At 37.2% G+C, this 18,582-nt stretch overlaps 3 protein-coding genes across 3 annotated transcripts in view; 1 reads left to right on the top strand and 2 right to left on the bottom strand.

Annotated features, from left to right (window-relative positions):
- Positions 1-2,764: 2,764 nt before the first annotated feature.
- On the bottom strand, positions 2,765-8,105 carry LOC103475415 (cilia- and flagella-associated protein 100-like). Its single transcript, XM_008427006.2, has 14 exons — positions 7,997-8,105; positions 7,835-7,920; positions 7,582-7,683; positions 7,431-7,489; positions 6,472-6,635; positions 6,303-6,383; positions 6,020-6,189; positions 5,246-5,327; positions 4,471-4,513; positions 4,229-4,374; positions 3,961-4,090; positions 3,668-3,870; positions 3,224-3,317; positions 2,765-2,923 (listed from the first exon to the last, which is right to left on the bottom strand). Exons 2-14 carry the CDS (start codon positions 7,851-7,853, stop codon positions 2,804-2,806), a joined length of 1,413 nt encoding a protein of 470 aa, XP_008425228.1. The 5' UTR covers positions 7,854-7,920; positions 7,997-8,105; the 3' UTR covers positions 2,765-2,803.
- Positions 8,106-8,963: 858 nt separating this feature from the next.
- LOC103475416 (wiskott-Aldrich syndrome protein family member 3-like) lies at positions 8,964-16,523 on the top strand. Its single transcript, XM_008427007.2, has 9 exons — positions 8,964-9,167; positions 9,813-9,972; positions 11,551-11,685; positions 11,770-11,923; positions 12,006-12,123; positions 12,207-12,391; positions 13,844-14,065; positions 15,308-15,588; positions 15,668-16,523. Exons 2-9 carry the CDS (start codon positions 9,840-9,842, stop codon positions 15,823-15,825), a joined length of 1,386 nt encoding a protein of 461 aa, XP_008425229.1. The 5' UTR covers positions 8,964-9,167; positions 9,813-9,839; the 3' UTR covers positions 15,826-16,523.
- A 1,671-nt stretch (positions 16,524-18,194) lies between these two features.
- The window catches only part of LOC103475678 (zinc finger Y-chromosomal protein 1), a 50,720-nt gene continuing 50,332 nt past the window's right edge, over positions 18,195-18,582 (bottom strand). The window contains exon 9 of the mRNA XM_008427486.2: positions 18,195-18,199. Coding sequence (XP_008425708.1) covers positions 18,195-18,199 — 5 coding nt within the window. The remainder of the gene's footprint in view (positions 18,200-18,582) is intronic.

Raw genomic sequence — 18,582 nt, 5'->3', positions numbered from 1 at the left:
ACAGCCGGGGTAGCACTGGCACGACTAATCCCGTTAGGCTGAGGAAAAAAGGGGGACGCCATCTCGCCTACGAGGCTAAGAAAGAAAAAACCATTTTCCCAGGAATGAGTTCACCTGTATGGTAACACGGCGAAGTTGGCCTGTTGATGCCTATTAGGAGAAACAATCGCACTTGGCACGCACTAGTGTTTTTTTCATGCTGGGCATCACGCCATTGTCAGCAGGCTGAAAAAGAATCAGCAGCAGACAGTGGCATTGCATGAGATCCTCTTTCATGCCACGGTGAAGCAGCTCCTTTCAACCCCGCGCTATCAGTCTCGCAAACAGTGAGAAGACGGGGAGGGGTGCTGTAAGGAGGACAGAGCCCATTTCATCTGCCATTGTAAGTGCACCCGAGTTCAACCTTAATGTAAACCTTTGCAGGCAGGATATGAATGGGATGCTCTCCATAAAAACACATCCTGCTGGGTAATCCGGCAGATGGCTTCGGCTGCGGACACTACAAGAGAGGCCGGCCACTGTGGGAGTAGCAGGGAAAGGCCGATCGGCAGGCACTCTTCAGGAGATGTGATTTCAGGATTCTTAACTCCCCTTGGCAACGCTGGGAAGAAGAGCCGTCAGTTTAGATCCATCAAGTTCTCACTTAATCTCACTCACAACTTTTTTTTCTCTGCGTTTTCCCCTTTTTTTGTATCTTCCCCTTTTGTTGCGGGGATTAAGCCAAGTGGTAAAACAGAGATTTAATGATCTTTCCATGGCTACGTGCACCACTTAAACCATGAGACAAACAAGTTGAGGCATTCTAAGAGTCACCCCCTATAAAGACTGCTGCTCAGGAGCTGTGAGGCTTTTGATACAGCCTTAAGCTGCTGCTGATTTTTTTATTTTTTATTTTCTCTGGTGCAGAGCTCTGCTATGGGAAAATGTAAAGTTTTGCACAAAGCCATTGTAAACAGACTGAGAAGAGAACAGTAGGGGAAACTTCTTGATAGCTTTGTAATGATAACATTTGGTGAATTTCAGTGGTTCGTAAAAGCAGAAAATCCATCATTCACATAAAATGATCACACAATAATAAATATTGGCCATGTTTGTTAGGTTTGCAGTTGTCCGTCCATCTGTTATGTCGCACATTTGTCCTTGGATGATCGCCAGGGAGACAGGTGCCTGCCTCCAGCGGTCATCAGGTGAGAGGAAAAGATACACCCCAGACATGTCGCCAGTCCACCGCAAGGTTTCTCTTTGTATTTTTTTAAATTTAATTGAACAATGCTCATGTACTGATGAAAATCATGTATTGTCACCCTTCCACTTTAATTGCACATTAGTTTGCTGATGTCTATCATCTAAAATCCTGATAAGGCAAACAGAAGTTTGGGTTACTCTCTCTTCAAGGCGCTGAAAACATTTTTGAACATGTTATACACTGATATACATTAAAACATTTTTTGGCAAGTGCAAACACGAAAAGAAGACCACGGTGTTAACCGATAATCCTACCAGAGCTTTGTGTGTAATTTTCAGTCTTTACTGGTAATAACTGGGAAAGGTATTGGCTGTGGTCATTATAAAATAGCACTAGAAAGCCATAATAGGAGGACAAATATCAGAAGAGGGACATTCAGTGTGTAATGGAGGGTAGAGGTGTATGTGTTAATGCCAATGTGCAGTAAGTGGGTAAACTGGTTGTTGGCTACATTATGTGACACCGGCAGGGTCAATGATGGTGATAATGAGGACTGTAAGCACTGTAGCACAGGGGTTAATAGTCCTGAGCTGGCTTTGAGATTATGATGTGTTCTGTAGTATGGAAGAGTCATACAGGTAAAATGCTGTTTCCAGGTTTAATGCCAGTAAAACTCTCAGAAATAGACAATGGCTTTTAAAGTACGGCACAGAAACAGAACTGGAACTAGCCATGAAACTTTGTTCAGAAATGTTCTCCTCAAGCAGAGATGGGGTTTTTTTTCTCTTTTTGCTTTTGGTGTTTTTGTAATGTCATGCACAAACTTGAAATGCCTTGCCAGATATCTCTCTGCATGAACAGCCTGGGGGACGTGTCTGAGGAACTGGACATTTTTTGAGAAACAGAGCAACAGAAACTCAAATCAAGCTTTCTTGCAACATATTAAGCTTTTAAAATTGATGTTTTAAATTATTCCAGAGCAAATTACCAGAAGGAACAACAAAAAGTAAATACCGCCCACTGTAAATTATGACTGCAAAATCCAGCTGAGGTCCCATGTCCAGACCTACATTCACATAGAAACGTCTTCTCCTTCGGAATATTTTGTTAAAAAGAAAATCATTTTGTCTCAAGTAACTATACAATCTCTTAGACAAATGAGTTGCATAAATTAATAGGTTTGATTTGATGTTACAGTTAGGTGTTTAGAAAACTGATGTCTTATGGGCTCAGTCGGGTGAAACCAGAGACAAAATCACTCACAATCGGTGAACAATCAACAGAGAACATTAAAGTGAAATCACAAAAACCGCCATGAAATTTTCTCATGTCAAATTTAGTGAGAGGGTTGCAGGTTTGCTATGAATTGCATATAGAAAGAAACCACTTGGCTATAACTGATAATCAGGGTTTCAACACATTTTCATTCAAAATTGCATTACATTCTCAGCTTAACTTTTCCTTAATTTTTTATTTTTTTCCAATATTAAATATTCATGTTCATTCTGAATCCCTGGCAGATATATTTGATTTTCAGGTCAGAACACACACACAAAAAATTGAGATAAACAAATCCGCTCTATTTTGTTCTGAGACGGTTCAGTAGGAGTTTAATCTTTAATCACAGTCAATATAGAGCTCAGCGTACGGGTCTATTTCCTCGAGAATAGTCGGAACATTGGTAACTTGCGCCTTCTTTTTGAGAGGAATCCATCTTTGCATGATCTTTCTTCCAGGCTGGAAAAAAAGAAAAAGAAAAAACGCTTAGTTTTTACAGTTAATATGAATGAAATAAAACCGTATGTATGTTTTGGGTCGAACTGGGAGGCTTGAGAAATGTTTGTACCAAAGACAAACTGTCTGATGACAGCCAATGAGCAGTAGATAACTCTCAAAGTGTATATTTATGTTGAATGGATTATATATAACACACTAAATAAATTCTGGCATTGTATATTATACTGATTTAAACTGATAAGACAGTATCAGTGTTTTTTTTTTTTTTTGTTTTTTTTTTGTCATTTTAGAGTGACTCACAGCTTTCTTGATGTCGCCCGAAGCTCGTTTCATGCACTTGCTCATCTTTTCTCTCTCCCTCTCCCTCTCCTCCCGGAGCTTTTCCTCATGCGCCCTGGAACATGAAGAGGTGAACCAGACAGTTAAACTAAAGCACTAAAGTAAACTAATCTACACAAATAAGATCACTTATCCCAGATGGCAAATTTTAATCCCTGATATTGAAATTCTTTCAAACTAAGGCTTAAGTGGACAGGAATTCACTGGAGATCGGCACCGATAGGAACGATACGAGGATAAGAGTGTCCGGAAAATGGACACTCCTTTTGTTTTTCTATCAAATAAAATCCCAATCAAAAACATCCAAGCTTGCTGTAGTAACATTGCAAGAGAAATAAATGTTTTTTATTTCTCTTGCACGTAAATCTGACTTGACAATGCTTCCCCAGAGTGAGGGGAACAAACCTGGTTCTCCTCTCTCCATCCTTGATTTCCCACAGTGTCTCAAACATATCTCTAGGGATTTTCTCAATTTGCTGCAGCAACAGGTTCATACGGTGCTCAACACAGCAGAGCTTTTCCAAAGTTGCTTGATTGGCAATCCGGTGCTCGAAGCAGCAAAAGTAAACTTCTGTTACCTTCTTACCCAGAGTTTCTAACAGTATATCCTGTGATAAACAAGAAGAGAGTTAGTTATACATTGACAGGACTTTTTTTTTTTTCTGCAGCGCTCCAAACCCCCCATGATGATTCTTTACCTCGTCTTTTGTTTCTAGTGAGTTATGGAGCTGAACCTGCTTTCTGAGCACCACGGCTCTCTTCTTTTCCATTTCAATTCTGCCCTCCAAGTTGCTTTCTTGCTGTGTTAGTTTCTTCTCATCCTCTGCCCTTCACAAATAGAAGGCAGATTTTGGAGTTGTGTGTCTTTCATATCTATCATCTACTTGGCGTTTGGTTTAAATTAACATGTCACCACACGCCACTGTCCAACGCCTCTTCTTTGAAGTAAAACGTTCACATTCTCACATTTTAAGTTCGGTGGACTCCAAGGTCTGCTCCAGTATTTTATCCATTTCAGTGGCGTTCTCTATCAGAGAAAGGATCTGGTCGGTTAACTCCGATGGTAAAATCACAACCTCAAAAGGATCAGAGAAGTAGATCTCGACTATCCTCTGCAAAGAGAAGGGAAGGAAAAACAAACTGCATCACCGAACAATGAAAAACAGGAAGTGTTTCTGTGTTGAGCTTCGATTTAGGTTGTAAATAACCTCGTCATCGTCACTGTCATCAGGCACAGCTGATTCTGTTGATCTGAAAATGCAAACGAAATCAAATTGATGAAAAAAAAAGAAGATCAGTCAGTAAAAATTATAGTAAATAAGTAGAGTTCATAAATGTGCCTCACCATTTGAAAGACAGTGAGGCAAATTTTTAATTGTCATGCTGTGAAAACATGATCATATTACTTAAGCCTGCTCCTGGTTCCAATTTTGATGTTCCAATTTTTTAAAAAACAATACATAATACATAAAATAATTTCTAAAATGTTTAAAAATTAAATTTTTAGATGTTTAAAAATCATATAATTACTTTAAGAACTCCTTAACAATAATAATATTGTTAAAACACTTTGTTCACGATTACTGATTGACGCTAATTACTACCACTAATGATAATAATGGATTTATTTGTTTAAATGAGCTGCCTTTTTTGTGCTACAACAATATTGAAATATAATTTGAAGAATACTACTCAATCTTATACTGAATTCATTCTAATAATAAATGTATATACTTTTGCTGTGCATTTTCTGCTTTAAATTTTGCTTTTTAATTACGCAAATATCCTGTTCCTAATAAACAACATGTACCAGATATGAAAACTTTGCAGTCAGTCTCAGTAAGGCTTTACTTTAAGCCCTGAATAATTAATTTCTTTGTTGTTTTTGATTCACAACAATGATAAATGTGACTGTATACTCTAGCTGTTTGGAAGCAGAGATTCATAGCAACTTAAACAAGTTGATTAACTGTGTTAACTTACTGTGTGTCTGTCTGTGCCGTGGGCGACGTGGACTCTGGAGGCAGGGTTTTATCTGAACTGGATGTGGGATCTCCTTCCACACCTACATTAACATCAGATGTACAACATTAATTTGTTGTACGGCAAAGAAAATGCAACATTGTTTGTACTTTGTTCTTTGCTTTAAGCCTTGAAGAACATTTGATGTCTGAAGAGATCTTCGTCGCTAGTTCAGGGATCCTCATAGACTTCAAGTCAATACATGCACAAATAATTTTCCCAAATGTACCTGCAAAGTTAACCTTTAGGAGAATTTAGGGATACTTTTTGCTACTATTTTTCGAGTCTATTTAGCAGTGTGTTATTTGCCAGAGAACATTTGTTGAACAAAATTTTTAATTGTTGTGTCAGGTTCGGAAATCAGCCTAAAAAGATTAAGCTACACAAGAATCCACAAATTTATTCTTGAAGAGAAAAAAATGTGTTGTTTTATATCGATTGTCAGGAGTTTCTGTTATTATTTTATACCCACTAGATGGCGCCAATCCCTCTTTTTTTTGGTTACTTTTTTCCGGCGTGCGTCCTAAAAATTTGTCGGTTGTGTACAATGAACCCTCAAAATGTAATTATTTTATATTTATACTTTACTTTAACGGGTTACCTCATTTGAACTTGAAAAACAAAAACTGGACGTATATAACACGTTTACAACAAGTTTGGGGAGGCTAGCGTTTTTATCACCAGTAAGGAAGGTAATTAGTACAAGTGAAAAAAAAGAAAAAAGAAAACGTTTACTTTTGCTCTCTGCAGTTTCTTCAGGCTCGGTGCTGTGCTCCTTCCGAGCTTCTTTAGCTTTCAATATTTCAGCTTCCTTGGCTTCCTGCCACTCTTGAGGTGCAAGATTGAACAATACGTTTGCGTAACACTTATGTCTATTGAGGATATGCTCAACCCTGTCAAATTCACTTGAAAGAGGAAAGACAAGATTTAGAATCACACACGAGAGATTGCATCTGTTAAAGCAAGAATTCTAAAAAAAGAAAAAGAAAGAAAAAATGTAAAAGTTACTCATCTCTACCATTTCGCGGCCATCACCTCCTCCAAACACTTCACCAGTGTACCGCTGTTCTCCTGTTTGGACTTGATGGCATTTTCAAATCTGTTGTCGAACATTAACAATGATCACAATTTCTGCAAATCTTGAAGAAACATTGCACGGTATCAACAAAAGAAATGTTTTTACTCACAGGTTTTTTGCATCAATGGGTTTTCTTTCAATTCGTGTGATGAAATTCCTCATGTGGTTCAGTTCTCGCTCACAGAAATGTTGATTGCATTTCACTTCTGTTTCCAGTGGCCTGATGAGCTTCTCAAGGTCATTTGTCTTTTTCTTAAGGTTTGCCAGTTCATTCTGAGGACACGTGAATGTCAGCAAAATCAGCATTTTATATGTTTAATGACAAGCAGGAGAAGGCGCAGAAATACAGAAATGGCTTAGATTGAACAACAAAACTCTTGATTGACTTAATCATTGCTGAGACCAGTTAGGTGTTATTTTCCATTAAAGCTAGTTTTTTTTTTTTTTTTTTTTTTTTTTGCTGGCTTTAATGTGAATGTGACTAATGCATTTATTTTATAAAACTTTGAAATACATCTTTTAAAACATTAAGTGTGAGAGACATTCAAAACAGTTAAGACCAAAATTATGATTATTCACAAAGATGTTCTTGTAATTCTTACATTTTTTTCTTTATCTACATAAAAAAACATAATTTTTCTCTTTGTGTGTTACAGACTTTGTGAAATCATGGTTTTACATTGGAGGGAGCTAAAATGTATCCAGAAATGCAAAAGCTACCTCACAGTGTCTAGATTTTCACAGACAGTTTCATCATATGTGTGTATTTAGGTAAAACAATGAATTGGTTTAATTTGTCATTTCATCATCTTTACCAGCTGAAACAAAGTTTGTATTTTGATTAGCTTGAATCAAGATATTGATATAAACCTTTCAGGTTATGTATTACATTGATTTTGACTCCATAACATAAAAGCAAAGACTTTGTTTTTATTTAAATCCCTATTAACAGTTATATAGAGATTTACTGTTTTTTCCACACATGTTTCCTACTGTATTGGGTTTATCTGTTTGATTCATTTTTGAGGTTATGTTATGTTTTAATAGAAGTTGTTTTTTTTCGGTTACCCTTAGCTCTGCTTTCCTTTCTTTGTAATCTGTGAACTCATTTCGGCCTGTCAGAGAATCTTTCAAGAACAAAAGAGAGACAGGCACATTAGCGCCATTTCTTTGACATGCAACAGTTTACTTTGCTCTCGCTTACTCTCTCTGCACTTACTTGGCAGCATAGTCCAAAACTCTACCGACGGTATGTTTAGTGTTGAGTATCTCCTCTCCTTTCCCAGATACAGCTCCATTGTGGGATCTTTCAGGTAGGGTGCTGTGGAAGAAATCTCGTTTAGTCTAAAACAACTTCAAACTACCATCTGAAACGTCTATAAATGTTAAAAAGGATTACAGGATTGACTTTCAAGAAAAGCACATCATTTCATGCAAATCATTTGATACAATAAAAACACTGCTTGTTTCACCGTTTGGGCCGCAGTCCATCTTTGAGCAGCTTTTGCCGGATTCAAAATTGTCACAAACTGCAAAATCAATTTAATCTGTCTGTCACCTGTCAATGGAAATAGATATTAATCAGAAAAAAACATAATTTTGATATCCAAAATAATAGAAAAGGTATTACTTACCTCCTTATATATTTGACCTTATATCGCCTGTAAACCACTGGACCAAATAATTAACAGTTGGAGTTATTCAGTGGTTAACCATGTGTTGCCATGGTAACTGCAATTCAACTAGAAATGCGTCTGTGCATGTTTTGTTTGTCAGTAAAATTTAGAAACTCGCATTACATTAAATGAAAAGATCTAATTGAAAACAAAAAGAAACAAATAAAACAAATAAAGAAAGACGGAAAGCAAAGGACAGTTTCAGTATCGCTGTTGTTTATTATCTTTAAATAATTCATTTATTTAATATTTAAAAGATGTCATCAACATTCAGATTAGGTTTGTTTAATTAAGGCACCACATGCATGTTTATTTTTTTAGCTTATTTTTTTTTAAAAGGTGAAAATACACAGCTAAAATATTTTTTCCAGCTTAAGACATCTTAGCTAAAATATAGGTTTTAAGAGTCATGTCTTGCAAATCCTACATACAGAAGGATATAGCGTGAGCCAGATGTGAGGGAAGGCAGACTCCTAAATCAGACTAAAAATGTCTGGTTTCTTTATTTATCCAGGTCATTCCCACAGAGATGATAATAGACCAGATTAGAGCGACAACCTGCTGCTTATGCAAAGACAGCAGAAAGATTTGAAGGTCCCACAATGTGAAGTACTGAAGTCAAAACCGTTTATGTTTTGTATGTTATATGTTAAATCGGATAATTGGTTATGGCAAAGTTCTATTGCATGCAGCAGTAGAAATAATAGCAGCAGCACAAGCAGATCCCAACTTCATTTCATGTGTTATGTAAAAATATGGAGTTCCTCCGTGCCCTTAAATTCATAGATTGCATTACTATGCTATATAAAAACTACTAATACATTCTGAAATGAAGCTGGATGCAACATGGCCAGCTGTGATGCCTGTGATTGGACGCTGGGAGTAAATCTACTGGGTAATCCTCTCCTGGCTCACGCTGTTACTTGGACGTGGGGATTTATTGTTGGTGAATTGTGCTGCAGAGGACGACTATTGCTGTTCACATATTGGATGGTTCCTTTGACTTGGCTGAAGCAGCTCGACAGTTTGTTTCCTCGCTTTATGATAGAAAACAGGATAAACAGCCCTGCACAATCTGGCCCATCGAGAATACTTTTCCAGGATAGAGGCAAATGTCAGCAGTTCACCGGTAGGAAGTCTTGTTGTCTAAGAGCTCCATTGACTAAAAGTGTTCAAATAGTTAGCTAGTTGTGTGCAATAACTACTAAGCTGCTTTCTCAGGACAACTTAAGAAATGTGAAAGTTTTGGGAGCTTTGTCAGTAAGCTTAAAAGAAAAAAGCAAGCTGACATTTTATATTATTTAGAATAGAATAGAATAGAATAGAATAGAATAGAATAGAATAGAATAGAAAAAGTAAGTATAACAAACTAAAGGGAAAAAAGATGGAAACATAAAAATATATCATCACAATGTTTTTTCAGAAAAAAGGACGTTTTGTTTGTTTATTGATATTTTTGTGTCCAAAAATCTGACATTTTTTAAACAATTAAAATCATGTTTTCAGATTCTTTTGAAAAAAGAACAAACAAGAAAAATAAATATTTATTTTTGAAGTAAAAAAAAATGTATTGTCTTCCATAGATTTTTATGAAATCATAAAATTATATTTCAAAAATTCATAATTGTTTGAATCTGGAAAGACAAAGAAACTTCAGATTTTTCGGTTAATCTAAAAAAAACTGTTTTTTCACAAAGAACATAGATGTTATAAAACCTCCTCTGCAGGTTTTTCTCTGGAGAGCTGACTTTTCCCTCCTTTCCATCCCCACCAGGCAGTCGTCGAGATGTGAGAAGGGGTCATGCCTCTGATCAAGAGAAACATTGAGCCTCGTCACCTGTGCCAAGGTGCAGTGCCTGATGGGATTGGCAACGAGCTGGAATGTGTGACAAATAACTCGCTGTCTGCCATCATCCGTCAGCTCAGCTGTCTGAGTAAGGTCCCAGATGCTAACAATATATGTTCAGAGGCCATCTTGACCTTGAATTAGTGGATTTCCAGGATTATTTATGTCTCAGAAACACAACCTGGAACTTCTAATCAAGTTTGACTTTAATGCTATATGTTTACAAGTTCCAAACACACAAAACAGGAAAACTACATACATTACAGTTTATTGTAATGTACCATCTTTGTGCATTGCTCTGAGTGGCAATGAAAGCTAAACATGCTGAAAATCATAGACTGTCGACCAACAGGATGCAAAATGAAATTTGCTGGAGGACTTGACAGTTTTTATCTAGCAATGGACACTGATGACTCGTATTGGATGTAGCTCAGAGTAGGTAGCAGACAGAGATGGGTGGAGTGCACAGAAATTGCACTCAAGTAAGGCTAGTGCTACCTAGCTAGTGGCTACTTTTTACTTTTACTCTAGTAAAAAGTAACTGATCATTTTTTTCGAGAAATTTATCAAGTGAGAGTAAAAAAGTATTTGGTAAAAAGTCTACTAAAGTACAGAGTAACTGATCAAGTTATCAGTCATTTAATATTTCAAAATTACATAATCAAACAGACCAAAGTACAAAGTTAAGTGGACAGGAATTGTTTTCTAAATCAGTTTCTTTCAATAAAAAACTTAGGAAACTTTAACAAAAACTGCGGGTGTGTGTGTCTGTGTCTTGTGCATTTTTGGTTAAAACATGTTTCTTTTCATTCAGTGGGTAGAGAATCCAAAAAATATTTCTCAAGTAAGAGTAACAAAATCTTCAAGTAAAAGTAAAAAGTACGACGTAGTAACAATATTTTAACTAGTTATCACCCAACTCTGGTAGCAGGGACATTTTTCTGCTGTGAGGGTTGCCTCTTTGCAATATGACGGATTAAGAAAGAAATATTTAGACGGGGCAAATTCTCTCATGGACATCTGGTCTGTGGCTTGCCTGATCACAGTGTGTGTATGTGTGTGCGTGTGATTCTGTGTGTGGATTAAGTGAAGTAACTCAGGCTTAGAGCTTACCGTAAAGCTCTGTCCAACAGGAAAATAAGATGGAGAGTAGGTGGGTGGAGACCTAAACACTGACAGTCTAAGGATAGCTTTCACACTAAGTGGATCGGTGCTGTGGTAGTGGCAGCATGCAAACAGCCCAAAGAGCACGACACAGTTTGCATAAGAAGTAACTCAACACCTTTTCCCTTCAATTCAAATTCAAATTCAAAACTACTGTATTGAAACTACTGTATTGATCCCAAAGGTAAATTAAACATCGTTCTAAATAAAATTTATTCAAGGTTCTCCAAAGAGTTCTAGTAGATGGTGATGGCTGTGGGCAGGAAGGATCTCTTGTAGCTGTATGGTCTGTGTTACAGTAAATTTAAAGAGGCCTTGAACTGAAGAGTCTGTTTTCCATGACAGTGTCATGAAGAGGATGCTCAGGGTTGTCCAAAGTTTCCTGCCAAAGATGACACTTTGTGTCATTGCAACGTATTGACCCTGTAAGGCTGTATTTTTATTATTCTCCATCATTTATTAAAGTGGGATTCTTTTCCTTTTCCTTGTGTTTCCTTTGCAGGTAAGCATGCAGAAAACGTGTTTGGGGAGCTGTTTAACGAGGCCAACACATTTTACAGTCGTGCAAACTCTCTCCAGGACCGTATTGACCGCTTGGCAGTCAAAGTCACCCGACTGGACTCCAGCGTGGAGGAAGGTCAGTTCACTGAAAACCTACACTTTTTCCTACTGTCGCTGATTTTTTTAACAGACTTCTACCTCTGCTCTTGCTGCTCCACAGTGTCTCTTCAGGACATAAACATGAGGAAGGCCTATCGAGGCACTGCGGTCCAGGACCAGGAGGTTTTGTCCAAAGGCAGCACTCCCAGCTCTCTTGCTGAAATGTATGAGGGCTGTAACAGGCCTCCCCCTCTTGGAGCCCTCACGGCTTACAGGTTCTGCACGTGTTCCACGTCAACCATCACTTCACTTTATATTTTCAGTCTTTGCAAAACTGTTTTATTTGATACAATACAGGGAGGACTCCACCGACGCAATGAAATTCTACTCGGACCCGTCGTACTTTTTTGATCTTTGGAAGGAGAAGATGCTTCAGGACACCGATGACAAGAGGAAAGAAAGGCGGAGACAACGGGTAACAGCGTTTAGAGCTCTGTTTATGTGTTTTGCGTTTTGAGTAAATATTCACTCCTTTGTCTTTCAATTACTCTTTCAAAGGAACAGAAGAGGAGCATGGAGAGCAGCACCCTCCAGCGGGAGGTGAAGAAGGTGAGGAAGGCGCAGAACCGCAGACAAGAGTGGAACATTATGGCTTTCGATAAAGAGCTCCGTCCAGATCACCGCCATCCAAAAACCCTTCGACGGGGAGCGTCGTCAGAAGGCTCTCTCTCTCCTGATGGCAGGCAAGGGTTTCTTTTTTTCAAACAAGTTTGTAATTAAAAAAAAAAAAAAAAAAAAGATTTTTTTATCTTCTTATGTTATTTTGTTGTTGGTTGTGTTCAGTTTTCTGTGTTTTGTAATTTAACTTTTTTAAAGATAAAGATGCAGATTTGTTGATGTTATAGTTTAAAGAATAGCGCACTTAACTTTTGAAACTCAAACTGTTATTTCCCTTTCTTTCCGAATCCTTTCAGTTTAATGCAATGCATTTGAAAGAATTTAGGAGACGAGATGCTGCAAGTGTGAAAAATCAAATGTGATTCCATTTGGTTAATTTCCATTCACGGTTGCATTTTATTTCATTTTACGTTGTGCCAAATGTTTTTTTTTTTGTTGCAGAGGCTTTTTATAAATGACAAATTATGTTTTTCATCCTGAAAAAAAAGTTATTTTTATTAGGAAACTTTTATATCACCAGAGTATGCACTGTGACCTTAAATACAGGCACAAAAACCAGTTTTGATTTCTCTCAGTCAATCCTTTCCTTTATTTTGTATTTGCACAAATTAAATGTTTTCGAAAGGCTTCTGAACCAATGCAATAAATCCCTCATCATAATCAGATCTGTGTTTAATATAGCACCTCATGTAAGATGGGTTTTCAATCTTGTTTCTTTTGTGTAGGGATTTCAGCAGATTTATTCAGTGATTTATTGGGATTATATCCTTCAAAGGAGATAATATGTCTACAAATATATTCTATAAAATATCACCTTGAAAAAAAAAATAGCTGGAAACTATTACACAATTGTCACACTGGTTCATCTTCTTAATTTGAAAAGTTTCCACTTGGTCTGCCACAATAACAAATTTTGCTGGACCTTAAATTGTCCCAGATGTTTTCGCGGACAATAATGATATTGTTTTGACGCCATTATAATAGCAATGGCATAATAATCCAAGTACACCCTCTCAAAGATCAATAAACTATCATTTCTAATGAACATTTAACACTGGAACTGGAGGACTGAAAAAGGGAACGCACCAGACCGAAACCTTTCGTCGTCCAGTCTTTGATAGAAAGATTGACAGAAATGAGAATAATAGTCATGCAAATGGAAGATTATTGAGCAGTATTCAACTTATCAAGATAATTTATTGCTTTTTTTGTGACAGGCTTAGTTTTAACTACTCTAAATGTTTATTATCACTTAAATTCATTCCAAAAAAAAAAACATTCATGTTTACGCTGTAGGATTTAAAATAAATGTTCACTTTATTTATGAGTGAAAAATTCCAGAAATGCAGAGTGAAACTGGATACTTTTCAACAAACATCCTCTACAGCATGTTTGCTTTTTTCATCCCTTCTGTTTTGAGCTTGTGATACGGCATTTTTTGGGGAAAAAAAGAGGGACCATCTGGATATGCAAAGGCATCTGCATCATAATCTCCCTCACTGTCATTGTTTATCCAGGCCTGACCTTCTGGACTACCCAATCCCTCCTGTACCTGCTCATGCTGTTTGCAACTATGCCAGGTCCCATGATTATATCCCAGGAAACGCACATCCCTCACCACCTGTGGAGCATGAATACCACAGCATCGATGTCAACTACAAGAGAGCAACTTATGCTGCAGCAGAGCCCCGCGTTGCAGACAGATTAAACGGTTCTGCACGTCTGGCAGCAGACTGCAAGTACGTATTGTGCTGTTCAGGAGCTTGACGCATCGTCAGCAGGAATGTCAGATTAATTTGTTAGATGACAGATTAACAAAAATTTATCAGACATGCAAAACAAAATGTTTGGAAAGGAGTAGGTGAAAGTGAAAACAAATCATTTCCAGCTCTTATTTTCACGTTGTTCTGTCGTGTCCTGGCAGGTTTTTGTGGTGGATGAATCCATCCTGCAGAGTTTTGTGGTAGTGTGCATTCAGGCAAGAGCAAACATGTCAAGTTGAGATCAGGGCCGATGCAAAAGTTTAATGTTTGCATGACATGTCCATCCTTAAATTTGTTTGAATGTGTGTTTGGTATTACTTTATAAAACACTGAATTGGGTGCAGATTTCTCAGTTCAGCTGTTGATTTGATGTTAACTCACCACATGTAGATAGTCATTCTTCTCCTTCAATATTCCTGCAACTTTCCACAACTACAACTGGAAATGTAACAGACCCTCAGCATGTTACTGCCAACTCCTTGTTTTACTGCTGGTAAAGTATTTCTACATTTTAATGCTTCACTCGATTCCTTTCTGTCGTTGTGGTCAGACACCTCAGTCTTCATCACTTTTGACAAAGAAACAGTTTTTGAGCAAATACTTAACTTATTCATGTGGGCAGGTGCAAATGCCAGCTAACTTTCCAAGTGTTGATTTTCGAGTGGGAGCTTTTTATTTCACCAATAACGTCTAAATCTATGTTGATCAAGAGTTTCACTTTGGACAGTGACTCTTGTGTTCAGGTAATGATAGGCTTGAGTTATCATTACCTGGGTAGTTTTTAAATAACTGAAGCAATTCCTTTTCATCTAAGGGTGACACGTTGGGGTTGCTGCAAACAAAATGCATAGCTTGAAAATGCAAGTAGTGGAAATAAACCAGTTTAAATAAATTTACTACTCTTATCAGAAATGGTAAAAAAAAAAAAATCCAATCTAATTATATCTTGTTGGTGGGTTTAAGAAATGAGCCACAATAAATTAATACATGTCTGCCTGATTTAGTAATAAAAATCACCAACGTTATATTTTGAATTATCAGACAACTCTGAAAAAATTTATTTAAATAAACTAGCTTTAGCCAAGTTAATGTGACATTCATGCCTGCGAAGAGTGTGTGTGATTGCATTCTTTGCCCCCAAAATAAGCTAGTTTCAAAATGTAACTTCATATTGCTGAGGTTTGTGGCACTAATTTTAATCTTCTTACCTTTGAACAGCTCCGTTCCTCCTCCTCCTCCTCCCCAAGGCCCACCCATCCCATCCGCCCAGACTGCATTTGGCTTTCCACCACCACCACTGAATAATGGAGCTGTACACGTCGGACCAGGTTACCCACTGCCGCCGGTGCCTCCTCCGGGGCCACATATGGCGCCTCCACCTCCGGGTCCCCCTCCTCCACCTCTGCCTCCCGCAGCCGCGCCCTCACACCCACCAAGACGCAATGAAGCCAAACCGGTTAAAGATGCCAGAAGTGATCTGCTGTCTGCCATTCGGATGGGTGAGCATGGCTTCTCTGATGTCATTTGTGAAAAAGATTTGCTGACTTATGGTGTTTTAATGTTTTCTTCTATTGTCAGGCATCCAGCTGAAGAAAGTTCAAGAGCAGCAAGAGCAGCAGAACAAGAGGGAGCCGGTGGGGAACGACGTGGCCACCATCCTGTCCCGACGCATTGCAGTTGAATACAGTGACTCTGAGGATGATTCTGAGTTTGAAGAAAATGACTGGTCAGACTGACCTTGCATAAGCTGAAGCACGTGATTGATATGTACTTTTTGGGAAGGCTCTAAAAAAGGAAATTGAATTGTGCTTGAACTTGTTTGGCTCCATCTAATGTGTATACAGGGCCATTTATTTTATGTGCAAATACATGCTTATTTTGCACCTCTAGCAAAATGCATGAATTAGATGAATATTTACATCTTCTGCATGTAAAAAAAAAAAAATTATGCGTGTTTTATAGTAAAAATTTTTTTTATGTTTGTCTTTTATTCCAATGATGTTTTCTAAATCAAAACTTTAAAAAAAAACTTCTCTTATCAATGGGAATTATAAGTTTATAATCATCAGACCCATTTTTTTAACTAAATAAATTCTGAAAATCCTCTGCAGGAAAGTAAACACCAATATTAATAATACATGCCATGTCTGGCTGGCATCCATGTCCGTTCTACGGTGTCATGGTCTCTTTCTGTGCCGCAGCCTCGGTAACAGGAAACTGAACACTTGTTCAGAGTGTTCAGACCGCTGTCGCTGTCGATGTTACAAGTTTAAGTGTGTGTGGGATCAAATCCATCTAAATTTTACAGAAATAGGTGTTTATATGTTCATTATTGTATGTCTAAAATATAACGCCCCATTAAATGTTTCTGTGCATATTTGTTCTGAAGTGTTTTGGAAAAATAATTAAATACCAATAAATATTTTATAAAGGTCTTTATGAGAATTTCTTGTCCTTCACTTCATCTTTCTCTACCCTTTTCTCCCTTTTTTGGCCCTCCAAAAAATCAGTGTGCAGATCGATTGTGAATGCCTGCGCTGTGGTCCTCTTCGGAGAGAGCCTTATACATAGACATAATATAAGAATAGACGCCTCATGAACCGCTCTCGCCTATTGTCGTTGACGAGATTTAGGGTGGCCATCTTGGAGCGGTACTCCACTCCACTCAGCGTTATGTGTTTAGCAGGCACAACGAAGTATCAACGCATTTAATCGACTGGAAACCATATTCAAACATCTATCAAAGCTACATTTTTAAACAATTGTATATTTTTAGTATGTTTTTAATACATAGTTCAGCATATCTAAATATGCTTAGTGGCTATAACAATAGAATAGGAATGGAATATTCTGATATTGATGTATGATGAGCATATTACAAAGCACACAGCCATTCAGAATTCATTTAATAAATAATTTAGTAATATCATTATAAAAATATTGTGTTTTATATAAATATACAAACACAAATAAATAATTATTAATATTGACACAAATAATAATGATTAATAATATATTGGATACATGTTCATATGTATGTGTATACCTACATATATATATATATATATAGATATATGTATATGTTTTTCAGCTGACAAGTTATAGCTTCAGAGAGATTCAGCAGGTGAGATTGAGTCCAAAATCCAAAAATGAATGCGAGATTCATCCGTGCTGCAGTGAATCTGTCTCTCTTTAAAGATATTTCCCTCTTCTTCCTCACATCGTGTCTTTATGAAAACGTCAAAAAACAAAAACGGAAGATTTGGGAGCTATCTTACTTTGACAGAGTGAAAGAATTACATATAAATAATAGTCTTTACCACCTGTGTAAACTTTGCTGGTGAATGTTATAACACATAATAAGTTTTATAATATATGTTACATTGTTTCATTTCTAATGTAGGCTATTGTGTTAGATAATCTAAGTCAATGTTAGAGAATAATAATTTTTTTTTTAGATTTACGGAATCACAGTTAGCCTTCATAGCGGGGCTGAACCCCGTATTACACCAATCACTATAGCTAATATTAGCTGGTATCTCGCCGGTGGACATAAATACAGTAAAGTAATATTCTAATCACAAAATATACACAATAAAATATCCATCTTACTTGTGAAATGTTGTTTGTGGAGCCCTTACATCAATAGTCCTTCGATCCGAACAACAATATTCCTCAGTGAGGCATCTTCTGTTGTTTTGATTGAGCAAAGTAGGAGGGACGACCGCTCCAAAATGGCCGCCGTATTTCCTGTGCAGGAGCAGCCAATGCGGGGTCTACTCCTACGTTATGTCTAGCAGGGGTGTCAAACTCCAGCCCTGAAGGGCCGCTGTCCTGCAGTTTTTAGATGTGCCACAGGTACAAAACACCTGAATCAAATGGCTTAATTACCTCCTCAGTTCTCCAGAGCCTTGCTAATGACCTAATTATTCTATTCAGGTGTGGTGCAGCAGAGGCACTTCTAAAAGTTGCAGGACACCGGCCCTCGAGGACTGGAGTTTGACACCCCTGGTCTATGGGCATTCACAATCGATCTGCACACTGACTGTTCTCTTTCCTGTTTATTGACCAATAGAGAGCTGGACATAGAAGGCAGCCCTCCTCATTAACCTAACGATGCAGCAGAAATACAGGGAGCAAATAAAACGGAAAAAATACAGCAAATGGAAATACAGCAAACAGAAAAACAGCGAGTAGAAATACAGCGAGCAGAAAAGGGAGAAGCAAAAAAAAATCAAAGCAAAATATCTATTTAAAAAAAAAATCAAAGCAAAATATCTATTTTTCTTCCCCTTATCACATATAAGGGGAAATGAAAAATAAAATATATATTTATGCTTTTATTTCTTATCAAAATATATATTTATTCTTTTGTTTATATATTTCTACTCTTATTTTTATATTTATTCTTTTATTTATATATTTCTACTTTTATTTTTGTATTTATTCTTTTATTTATTACTATGTTGGATATATATTTATTCTTTTATTTA

The sequence above is a fragment of the Poecilia reticulata genome, linkage group LG14 (assembly GCF_000633615.1).
Source record: "Poecilia reticulata strain Guanapo linkage group LG14, Guppy_female_1.0+MT, whole genome shotgun sequence".
Taxonomy (NCBI): Eukaryota; Metazoa; Chordata; class Actinopteri; order Cyprinodontiformes; family Poeciliidae; genus Poecilia; species Poecilia reticulata.
This window is presented reverse-complemented; position numbering and strand designations above follow the sequence as displayed.